Raw genomic sequence first — 12,422 nt, 5'->3', positions numbered from 1 at the left:
AAATATTATGGCCACTGAAGTTTAAAGTACATCGCTGACTGGGACAATTACACTGGACTGGTCTACAATCATGTTACATAACCACCTACATCATGATGCACCCACAGAAGTTTGATATGACTCCAGGTCTCTCGTTCGAATGACACAGGAAAAAAGAAACGACCAGAATGCACAAGTTGGGATTCATTTTTTTTTCGGGTTCTGTTGTCTCTGCTACAAATCAAAAGATGCTGAATAAACATCTCATGGTTTCTAAGCTTCCATTGTCTTCTCCACACTCCGCGTGTCCTGCATGACTCGGGACCTGGTGTCAAAAAGCCTGTGTTGTCCTGCACGACCTGATGGGGGTGTCCCTTAGCCAAGAAAAAAAAGGGTTTTTGAGGCATGCACCCCTGATGCCAAACTCATTATCACTTCTCCAACATGGCCTCACGCGGAAGAGGAAAAATAAATTCTTAATCACTTTTAGAGTTTGAAATTGATTAAAAAAAAAAAAAACTAAACTAAATAAAAAAAGCAGAAAAAAATTAATGATCAAAACTGAAATAAAAGTTAAAATAAAAAAACTAAAAAACAAAATAACTAAGAAAGTAGCAGAACTATTAAAAACAACACTAAACAAAAAGAAAAAGCAGAAAAAAACTGTTAAAAAAATAAAAGATAAAATTAAAAAATAAAACAAAATAAGTGAAAAATAGCACAGCTATTAAAAACAAAAGTAAAAATTAAAAAAATAAAATAAAAATAAAAAAAAACAGGAAAAACAGTTAAAAAAGTAAAAACTGCAAGGCAGGAATGTCAGATCCTTAAAAGAAGTGAAGAATAAAATAAAATAAACCGCTAGTTTCTAGAATATCAGGAGAAAGCCAGGGATGTGTTTTTTTCTTTAAAGGAGAAAAAAAAAACAGCGTAGTATAAAAGTCCCCCCCTTTTCCACGGAGACATTAGCAGCTCACTCGGCTGGGCTGCTGTTTGCACACGAAGTCCGTCATGAAGTCGAACTCGTTCTGGCCCAGCCAGAGCTCGGGCAGCTCCTTTATCCTGTCCAGACCCATCTCCACCACCAGCGCCATCAGCACCTCCTCGTCGATCAGGTCCGTGTCGATGACGCTGTGGGCGGCGGGCAGCTGCTGAGGCTCTCTGCCGGCCGCCCCGAGCCTGGCCCCCGCGTCCCGGAACCCGCCCTGCAGCTCGTGCGGGTAGTGGAGGAGGTGCTGTTGGTGCTGCTGCTGCTGCTGCTGTTGGTGCTGCTGCTGCTGGTGCGGGTGGTGGTGGTGCTGCTGGCTGTAGTACTGCGTGTTGAGCTTCTGCAGCTGCATGCTCGCCGCCAGCTGCCCCTGACCGCCGGTGGCCACGAACTGCGAGGCGAAGCGCGCGGGCGCCGCCACGCTGCCGCTCGGATGCCGAAGCCCGTGGCTTCCGCCGCCGCTGCCGTAGTGCATGGGCTCCAGCAAGCCGTTACTGTAGCCGTGCTGCTGCTGCTGCTGCTGCTGCTGCTGCAGGGGGCTGGAGAACTGTCCCATTCCCATCCTGCGCTGCTGCTGCTGCTGCTGCTGCTGCTGGTGGTGATGGTGGTGGTGGAGACCGTTCACAGCTTCGGGGAATCGGCCATGGTTCATTGCCATCATGCGGTCGACCATTCCCCCCCCCTGCGAACCGGGAGACGAGCGGGCGGAGGACACTCAGAGGCGCGCGAGGCGAGAGGGGCTCAGACAGAGAACTCCATCTCCGCAAAATAAAAAAAAAAAAAACACCACCCGAACTTTCAGCTTTTCCTCGGATCACTTCGGGAACAGACAGCCTCGCATCGAGACGAGCTGCGGGGGGAAAACCGCTTTAACACGAGCTGCGGGAGCCGTGAAGAGTTGAATGAGGTCAAAACGCGCAATAAATCTCAAAACTGGCGCAAAACTTCGCCGCTTTTCCCTCCTCCTTCGCTCAGAAGTCAGATAAAACAACTCCAAGCGACTGACAAGCCGTAATCCAGCGAACGCGCTGCTGATGTCCGAAACGCTCCCAACGTCCGCGGCGGAAAAACGCACCAAAAAACACACGCACTGCTCCCAGCGTCCCTCAGCCCCCCGCTCATATACACACGGTCGGCAAGGCGGGCGGAGCCAAGCCAGGCTCGAGGGTGACGAGACGGGTTCTGTTTTTTTTCCTCGCCCGCATTCAGACAAGCCACGCCCCGCTCGCGCTACGATTCGTCACTGGCTTATCCTCGCCGACGCGGCCTCGTGCGCTGAGATTGGCTGCTTCACACTCACTGCTATAAATACGAACTGTCAGCCAATCCCAGAGCGGCGAGGGACGGGTCTTGTCGGAATACGGGTAGGGAAAAAAATAAGCCCGACGAGACCAAAACGTGCTGAACGTGGAGTTGAGACGTACGAGCGAGTCCGCGGAGCAACAACACTGAGCATTACCTCACTGCGGCTATTTCTGTTTGAGGCAACAGCGGGAAAACGCGGAGTCGCCTTTCAGTGAGGCGGTGGCGTTTAACAACAGAGAAAGGGTTGATGAGTTGATGACACCGAAGTTCCTGCTAAAGCCTGAGTAGACTGATTAATCAATGTGATCAGTTATTAATCTCAGTGTTACTGAGCTCTGCTAAAGCCTGAGTAGACTGATTAATCAATGTGATCGGTTATTAATCTCAGTGTTACTGAGCTCTGCTAAAGCCTGAGTAGACTGATTAATCAATGTGATCAGTCATTAATCGCAGTGTTACTGAGCTCTGCTAAAGCCTGAGTAGACGGATAAATCAATGTGATCAGTTAGTAATCCCAGCGTTACTGAGCTCTGCTAAAGCCTGAGTAGACTGATAAATCATTGTGATCAGTTATTAATCTCAGTGTTACTGAGCTCTGCTAAAGCCTGAGTAGACTGATAAATCAATGAGATGATCAGATATTAATCTTAGTGTAACTGAGCTCGTACAAGCCAGGTTGCTGAGCAACAACACTGAACATTACCTCACTGCAGCTATTTCTGTTTGAGGCTACAGCGAGAGAACACAGAGTCGCCTTTCAGTGAGGCGCCGTCTTATAAAAACAAATAGAGACCAGTGAAAAGGATGATGACTTTGTAAAATGTCCATCTAATATTGTTAATTCTAAAGTTCTGTACCGTTTGGTGGAGAAGAGGCTTCAGTCGGTTGACTCGCCTTTAGCAGTTGGACGGCTCCACACTAAGCACAGTTTAGGGGGTAAACAGAGAGGATTAGCCTACTCAAACTCAGTTTAATTAAGAAGGAAAACTCAGTGAACCCGGAGGAAGTGCAGCTCTCCTTTGAGCAAAGCCTGGCTTCAGGAGTTATTTACATAAGGCTGTTCGCTTAGTGTTTCAGTTGGAGGTTAGTCAGGCCTACAGCTACGTCTCTGTTTGACATGAGACCGTTACAGAACGCTGGGTGTCTTAAGGGTTTGGTTCGCCAATAATTAATAGAGAAATCTAACTGGCAATTTGTTGGTGGTGTGTTTGTGTGAGCTATAATGAACTGACAGAGCTGTATGAGAATGTAGGGGTGCAACATATTCTGAATACAATCTGTATTCAATCTGTACTCGGTCCAAATTACATGTTGGAAAGGCAGTATTTAGAATAGAGCTCAAAAGAAACACCAGTGCTTATTTATAAACATGCTGACTAGATGACCTGTAAAGAGGACCTCAATCAATGGCCTCTTTACAAACACTGAAGTTCTGTCTAAAGCCTGAGTAGACTGATAAATCAATGTGATCAGATATTAATCTCAGTGTTACTGAGCTCTGCTAAAGCCTGAGTAGCCTGATAAATCAATGTGACGATCAGTTATTAATATCAGTGTTACTGAGCTCTGCTAAAGCCTGAGTAGATTGATAAATCAATGTGATCAGCTATTAATCTGTGTGTTACTGAGCTCTGCTAAAGCCTGAGTAGATTGATAAATCAATGTGATCAGCTATTAATCTGTGTGTTACTGAGCTCTGCTAAAGCCTGAGTAGACTGATAAATCAATGTGATGATCAGTTATTAATCTCAGTGTTACTGAGCTCTGCTAAAGCCTGAGTAGACTGATTAATCAATGTGATCAGTAATTAATCTCGACTTTAGCTGTTGGACGGCTCCACGCTAAGCACAGTGTGTTACTAAGCTCTGCTAAAGCCTGAGTAGACTGATTAATCAATGTGATCAGTTATTAATCTCAGTGTTACTGAGCTCTGCTAAAGCCTGAGTAGACTGATAAATCAATGTGATCAGTTATTAATCTCAGTGTTACTGAGCTCTGCTAAAGCCTGAGTAGACTGATAAATCAATGTGATCAGTAATTAATCTCGACTTTAGCTGTTGGACGGCTCCACGCTAAGCGCAGTGTGTTACTGAGCTCTGCTAAAGCCTGAGTAGACTGATAAATTAATGTGATCAGTCACACAGTTAAAATCTCAGTGTTAGTGAGCTCTTTTCAGGGATGATCAAACTAATAATCTCCTCTGTAGTGGACATGTTTTGCGAATGATAAGCTTAGCATCTGTATTGTACTAGACTCCTGCTTGGAGGGATTATGGGCACAGCAGTGGACTGAAGCAGGTGATAAGAGAGAGTGGCTAGTTGTAGCAGTCGCTAAAAAGTCTGGTAAATCGATGCAAAACCAATCCATTCTGTATATTTCTAAGCTGTTCGAAACAGACATCAAAATAAATGCGTTTAGTGAAAAGAGGCTGTCAAACAATGCAAAATTACTTTTGACCATAACGTGAGTACATTTTTGACGTATATGTGCTTTAAAAAAACTTTGATAAAGGTTGTTTTGAATGTATATTGGAGGAATCGAGACTTCACTCATTGTTTACTTTTGGAGGTTTAGTTGTAACAGTGCGTTTAAAGTAACCCCACCGTGTGGAGGCTGTACTTTAGCCTGGCTGGCTCTCGCTGTGACTTTTTTATATATTTCAAAATAGAGCTATATTACAGCCACTGAGGCGGCAGTTAAAATAATATGAGTGAATTCTGTGACTTATATATACAGCACAGTTGAAGAGCACTTCTGATCAAAAAAGCAATTCTATGGTATAAAACACTCTTCAAGGTGAAATCCTGAGAAATATATGTACAATAGTCACTTGTCACTTGAACCTGTTTACAGATTGTACAATGCATTTCGCACACCTCTTTGCAGAAACATGCAGCTCAGCAAAACAGTTCATTTCATGCCCAAAATGCTCTACAGCTATAAAACACTGCAGAAATATTTCAAAATAAATTCATTTAATCAAAAACACCAACACTGTTGTTCTTATTGCACGAATGCTTTGTCAGTCAGTGCACACTCACCTCACTAACTTCACTAACATCTGTCGGCATTAGGCTAGATCACTATTTTTATGTAAATCTATGAAGCAGTAAAGAGTTATTTGCATTGTAGTTTTTTATATCATAATTAATTTATTATTCATTGACTGATCTTTTAAACAACACTGTAAACAGTGGAAAAGGGCAGAAGTTGATTTGAAGTGTTTTGAGGTTTGAATGGATGTAAATGTTAATTTTGTTCATCTAAACTAAAAATTTGCCTTGTACTGTTTCACTGAATGTGTTTATTTGAGTTAAAACAGTTTGTTGATTGTTACTACATTAAATATGTTTTAGGTCAAATTGACAAACCATTTTTTTAATCTGTGAAAAAACTCATTACATCAGAAAAACATTACAAAACAGATAAATCCAGTGCTTTACATTATGTAGCAAAGGAAAAGGTCATGCATATTGTAAGTGGGACCTGATCTGCATCATAATGTCCTCTCTTGCTAACACGTACACAATTGTGCACTTGCTTATTATGTGCTGGGCCCATAATGGACTGCCTATTGTGAACAAAACATCTCAGAAGTGACCCTTTTTTGTAGATGGTCAGCACACGGGTAGGACTACAGCTCAGATGGGCATCAGTTGTGACTGGCCTATTTACATACATTCTTAATAATTTGGCCACAGAAATACAGTTTTCTTAAATGCTGAGACTGAGTGAGAAATAAATTAAAGAATTTTGGAAATTGTGGTCACTGAACGCATTGTTTATTGAAGCATGCAAAAAGCATCCATTGTTTGGTCCAAACAGAATATTGATGTGCTGTGTGAAGAGTTTTGATGAGAACTTATATGGAGTTAAATCAGTGTCACCAGAACCTGAATTCAAATTCATGATTCTGAACCTGAATTTGTGATTTTGAACCTGAATTCATGATTCTGAACCTGAATTTGTGATTTTGAACCTGAATTCGTGACACTAAATCTGAATTCCTGTTGCTTTTTCAGGTTGTAAAATTCAAGTAAAAAAAATCAGGGAAACATCCGGGGTACTCGGGAAGACCAATAAGCATAGATGTAATCGACCTCACACCTGGCCAATCACTAAACATCTCTGGGAGGAGTACATCTGATGCTTGATTTGTATTTTTCAACCTGAATTTTACAACCTGAATTTCTCAACTTGAATTTTACAACCTGAATTTTACAACCTGAATTTCCAGACCTGAATTTTACAACCTGAATTTTACAACCTGAGTTTCTCAACCTGAATTTTACAACCTGAATTTTACAACCTGAATTTTACAACCTGAATTTTACAACCTGAATTTCCAGACCTGAATTTTACAACCTGAATTTCCAGACCTGAATTTTACAACCTGAATTTTACAACCTGAGTTTCTCAACCTGAATTTCTCAACCTGAATTCTACAACCTGAATTTCCAGACCTGAATTTTACCACCTGAATTTTACAACCTGAATTTCTCAACCTGAATTTCCAGACCTGAATTTTACCACCTGAATTTCTACGACCTGAATTGTACAACCTGAATTTTACAACCTGAATTTCTCAACTTGAAAAAGCATCAGGAATTCAGTATCAGCATCACAAATTCAGGTTCAGAATGATGAATTCAGGTTCAGGTTCTGGTGACACTGATTTAACTCCATTAACTCAGTACTGAAAATACTGGCAATTGCAAAAACCTAACTCCTTAAAATATTCATTATATTTTACCCCACACTAGTTCGTGCCCTACTAACAGGACATCAGCAGTGTAGAGAAAAGTATTAGACAGCTTGCTGTCTTTATGTATGCTCTGTTTTCGTAAGCTGCCTAATGCACCTCTTCAGCTTTATCCTTTGGATGTGAGAGTGTTTGAGGAACCTCAGTCCCACTGGAGTCACTGCTGTGAAGAAAGCTGCTTTACGAATGTTGAAAAGTGGAGTCCAGAGGAGCACTGCAGAACAGAAACCATCTATCTTTCTGAAAGGAGTGTGCTACTGCAACAGCTGTTGAGTCAGACAGTTGAATTTGCAGTAACCAAAGTGGAAAAAAAGGAGAAGTGAAGTGAAAGTTTGGGTACTGTATCACAGTTTGACTCAGTTAAAAGTGGAATTGTGGAGCCAAGATATACGTGTGAAAAAAGTACCTACATTAAAAATACTCAAGTAAAAAGTAATTATTTTAACAAATAAATTAGTTTTCTTTGCTAGGTGTTGTGTCACATACCACACATGGTGCTGCTCTGACACAGATCCCCACCTAACTCAAATAAGAATAGTCATGGGCATCATTTTATACTGAAATAAATTTGGTTCAATTCAAATGCACAGGAACTGATTAGCACAAGGAAAATAGAAAAAGCTCTTGGTCTTTGAAGTACTTTGAAGGTATAGATGATATTGTAAGAGGCATGTTTTCACTCTTGGAAATGTAATTGCATAAAACTACAAGTATTTGATTTTAGTAATTCTCAGGGAAAGACTAAATCTTCCAAAATAGTACAAACAAGCCCAGATCATCAAGTTACTGGCCTCTGGGCACAAATGTTTGGTGGGCCCCTACCTGGCTACCTTTTTTGGGTGGTCAGTAATTTTGTTATGATATCATAGCTAGGTAAACAAGGCCTATGCAGCACCACAATAGCAGCATACTAACCTTAGTGTTAGTATGTCACCACTATGAGCGCATTTTTTTTTCCAATTGAGACAAAACAGTAGCTTTACACACACATTAATGAGAACACAGGTTAACATAAACCCAACAACCAATGCAACATTTCCCTATAAAGCATGCATCCATTTATGACAAGCAAAACATTAACCCCAATGAAGATGACACAAATCAGACAGCTGAAATGTTTATAAAGACAGAAAAAAGTGGCAAACTTTAAAACCCAAACTGTTAAGAAGCCCAGCTCGAGTATACTGCCATGGCAGGCATGGAAATCTATGTTTTTTTTCATTTATATTACCTCTGATGATTCAGATCACTGCTCACAAAGACGAATGAATTTTTTTGAGTGTTAGACATTTTATATTTGGCTATCAAAGGGGTGTCTTCTACTCTGTCTAAGTTTCAGGTCTTGCTTTTACAGATCCCTCAGGCATATCTTTTAACCTCTTCAACTCCTTGAGACCACCGGTGGTGCCAAAACGCACTTTGTCATATTCTTCATAACTTTCATATTTCATAAGCTACATTCTAAAGGTGGGGGTCATATCAGAGCTGTAACTGTCTTCTTTCCAGTCAAATAGACGGGTAATATAATTTTAAGCCCTTATAATAAAAGAAGCTGAACTCCCAATTTGTTTGTCTACTGAAAGTCGACCCATTTTTCCACAAATCTGGGCTATAAACTATAAACAGATGGCGTCTCTTCAGTGATCTGCTCTGTATAAATATTTTTTATAAAATAATACAAAGAGCGTCTAAGATTTTTGGCTTTCAGCAGTAAATTGTAAGCATATAGCAATATGTGTAACATAAAACACATTCTGTTAATTTGAGCGGAGCTTTCACAAATAAATAAATAAATAAATAAAATAAAAATCTGCATTTATTTCATGCAGCTACTAAATAATTTGGCTTATGATTTGGTCATGGAAATTCAGACGGAAAAACCAAAACATACCCTGGAGAATAATACCTGGAGCTTTATATTCAAAGTACATTCACAGGAACACTAGCTCAATGTTAAAACCCTCAATGCTTGAGGGAGATAATAAGGGGCAGTGTAATGGTAACTAAGTGGTGGTTAGAGGAGAAAAAGAAACTGATGTTAAAGAAAGACGTAGAGATCATCAGGATTATGATCGGTCATAACACAAAATTGCACCGTGTCCGTTCACATGTAGTATCGCATCACGTTGCAAGGCCTGCAGCATGTCCACAGTGGAAATATCAAGTGTGCATAATTTGGGGAATATAATTAGTAGAGTTTGTAATGTGTTATGTTTTATTCCCACATTTAACATCGATAGTCCAAATTGCATAATTAAAATAGCATTATACTGCAGTGACGGTGGGCAGCTTGGTCACGCTAACTTGTGTCTACTTAGCTGGCTAGCTAACCTAAGTAGCTAACAAAAGACAAATGATCTTCACCTCTATATCTTCCAGCACTCTGACTGTTTCTGTCCAAATTGTATACTGGAAGTGTTGCTGATCACTCTCTTCTACACCTTATGGAAGTCTTCTCATCTATTTTAATGTGGAATTGCAGAGGGATGCGACACATCTAAAACATAAACAGAGCGCATTTCATTGCACCACATCCCATTCTGTCGCTCGCTGCTGGTGTAGACATTCTCACTGATTATAATGGATGCATTTTGGTTTTGTTGTTCTCACTCACATCGCTTGCTGTTAGGACAGGGCATTAGTTAATTTTTCCCGCTGTGCCACTAGTAAAGTTACCACTGACAGCTGTTTAGATTTTGTTATAATTACTTGTGGGGGGCCCCCTAGTGGCTCGGGCCCCTGGGCATGCACCCATAAAACCCACTGGATGATCCAGGCCTGAGTACAACACACAAGTACAGTTCCTCAAGTATTTTCCACCCCAACACTCTTAAAAATGTTTATTACAGTTTAATAAAGACAATGGTTCTGTATAGAAACATCAACACTCAAAGAATGCATAAATGGTTCTTTGCATGGTTTTATGGTCCCTCTCTGTGACAGTAAACCAGTTGTATATGGTTCTTTAGAGAACCCTTTTAAAATGATTCTATATAGGACCAAAAAGGGTTCCGCCATTGCAGGAATATCCGGTTTTATCCACGTAGGGCCGGTGTGGGTGCAGGTTTTTGTTCAAAACCTGAAGAGCACACCTGATTCCACTTGTTTAATCAGACAGTCTCAGTCTTTAAACAACTGACCAGGTGAGCTCTGTTCTGTTGCAACGAATGCCTGCAGACACACCGGCCCGTTGAGGATAAGATTGGACACCCCTGCGCTATTGTTATGAGTCAAAGAGCCCTTTTGTAGCAGTAACTATGCTTCATCTTTTGTGATTTCAGAACTTTTTCAGTTCAGTTTAATTCCATTCGTTGTCATTGTACAAAGATTGCAGTGTCCAACACAACAAAATGCTTTCAGGCTGTTGATAGGTGTGATGCAGTATAAAGGCTGTAAACTAAGCCGCTGTTGTCAGAAGAAAACCTTGTATCTCCAAAGGGGTAACTTTACAGGAGAAGGAAAAAACTTACTTTACTTTTAATGTAACAATGGAACCAGAATTTTTTCCAAGTCATTTTGGGTCGTTTCTTTTAGTGCATTCATCATGAAATTTATACACAATGTAAAGGACAGCAAGCATTTTAAAATTATGTCAAAAACTGAAAAACGACAAAAATGGAGATACAAGGTTTTCTTCCGACAACAGTGATATGTGAATTACAAATATTTGAGGGGGTCACCTTTTCCCCCACCTTGATTCCAAGCCACATAGTATAAAACAGACATGTGCTTCACTGAAAAAACTACCCATTTATTGCTTTCAGTTAGTGAACCAGCTATAAACCATTTTTTTCAAGTGGGCAATGTTCAAGATATCAAAGATAATTGTTGCCAGATAGCTCCTACATAGTACTTTTCACCTGTAGTGAAAATAGCAGAAAATATCTGCTGCTAAAGGGGCTGAAAAGTAGCAACAAATGAGAGTGTGCATGACTTTCACAGTGGTAGTGAGCAATATAGTGGCTAATGCTCTACCAAAACACTTACATTCACCCTATACAGCATAAGAGTAGAGGTGAAGCATGAAGCAGTGTCTACATTAAGGAATAGTATGACCAATTGAAGGTGTCTTGGAAATGAACACGTCTTTCTGACATGAGGAAAGATATTTTACAGTGTTTACTATTTAAATGATTTAGTTTTGTGTCATTTCTAAGAACTTCCCACCCCAACCTTTTGTCTGTGACTTGACTTGTGTGCCTGTGGAGGGGAGAATAAAGTGTTAATTAGGAGGCTCACACCCCCCCCCTCCAACCCAAAAAAGAAAGCCCTCCTGTAATTTGCACATGAAGTATCACAGTGGCAAAACATTTGTCTGGCGAAAAAGCCAATTTACTTGAATGGGAAGGGACGCGGGAACACTGGTACTGGATAATTGCGCTTCATCTACAAGAACTTTAACCCAGCAAATTTGTGAACCTTGGAAGTAGTTAAGTAGTTAACATTAGCTAGCCAAACCATGCGCTCCCTCCAAATTCTAGGGTTAAGGCCACCATACTCGCTGATTTTAGCTCCACGCTGCCAGTTTGGTGCGGCTGCAGCTTTGTGGTACAAAACTATGTAAAAATTAGACTTTTAGTACTTCATATACTTCATACTGACAACACAGAAAGGTTCACACTATGCAGTTATTCTGTAGGCAGGTTTAGAGGAGTTTTGGCAAGAATACTTAACTATTAAAATTACAGTACTGTGCGAACATCAGAGACCATTGCTGATTTAATTTCCAGTAAAAATGGCCAGTAAGTACACTGTCAGAAATAAAGGTATTAAACTGTCACTGGGGCAGTGCTTCTGTTATCACTGGGGTGGGACCCTCAAGGATACATCTCAGTGCCTTTAGTCAGGGAACATAACTGTACCATAGTATTTTCTAAGCTGTACTGACTCCACACACCCCGTCTCGTCTCCAGGCTTTTATTTTACTGTTCTGTTTTAAAACATTCGGTTAAGTTAGACGTCGGTTGCATTTTCTGCTTCTCACGATTCAAGTAATCTTAAACACATTGAGGTCTGGACTCTGGGGTGGTCAGTCCATTCTTCTGAGAACACCAAATTTTCTTCTTTGCCTTCTCACTGTGAAAGGACAGATACATTTTTCTGAAACCTGAAGCAACGATCTCCGAAATCTCAGAAAAGGTATTAAACTGTCTCTGGGTCAGTGCCCCTCTTGTCACAGGGGTGGGACCCTTTAAGGGTTCATCTCAGTACCTTTAGTCAGGGAACATAACTGAACCATAATCCACTGAAATGATATGTTCTAAGCTGTACTGACTCCACACACCCCGTCTCGTCTCCAGGACTTTATTTTACTGTTCTGTTTTAAAACATTCGGTTATGAAAAGGAACAAATATGAACTTTTCACCTGGAAAAACTTATTTAAGGTT

The 12,422-nt window shown here is 40.7% G+C and overlaps 1 protein-coding gene across 1 annotated transcript; it reads right to left on the bottom strand.

The window, feature by feature from the left end:
- Nucleotides 1-798: 798 nt before the first annotated feature.
- On the bottom strand, nucleotides 799-2,340 carry cited2 (Cbp/p300-interacting transactivator, with Glu/Asp-rich carboxy-terminal domain, 2). The gene has a single exon (XM_036581229.1). It carries the CDS (start codon nucleotides 1,638-1,640, stop codon nucleotides 945-947), a length of 696 nt encoding a protein of 231 aa, XP_036437122.1. The 5' UTR covers nucleotides 1,641-2,340; the 3' UTR covers nucleotides 799-944.
- Between the last annotated feature and the right edge of the window lie 10,082 nt (nucleotides 2,341-12,422).

The sequence above is a fragment of the Colossoma macropomum genome, unplaced genomic scaffold, assembly GCF_904425465.1.
Source record: "Colossoma macropomum unplaced genomic scaffold, Colossoma_macropomum, whole genome shotgun sequence".
In the NCBI taxonomy this organism is placed as follows: Eukaryota; Metazoa; Chordata; class Actinopteri; order Characiformes; family Serrasalmidae; genus Colossoma; species Colossoma macropomum.
This window is presented reverse-complemented; position numbering and strand designations above follow the sequence as displayed.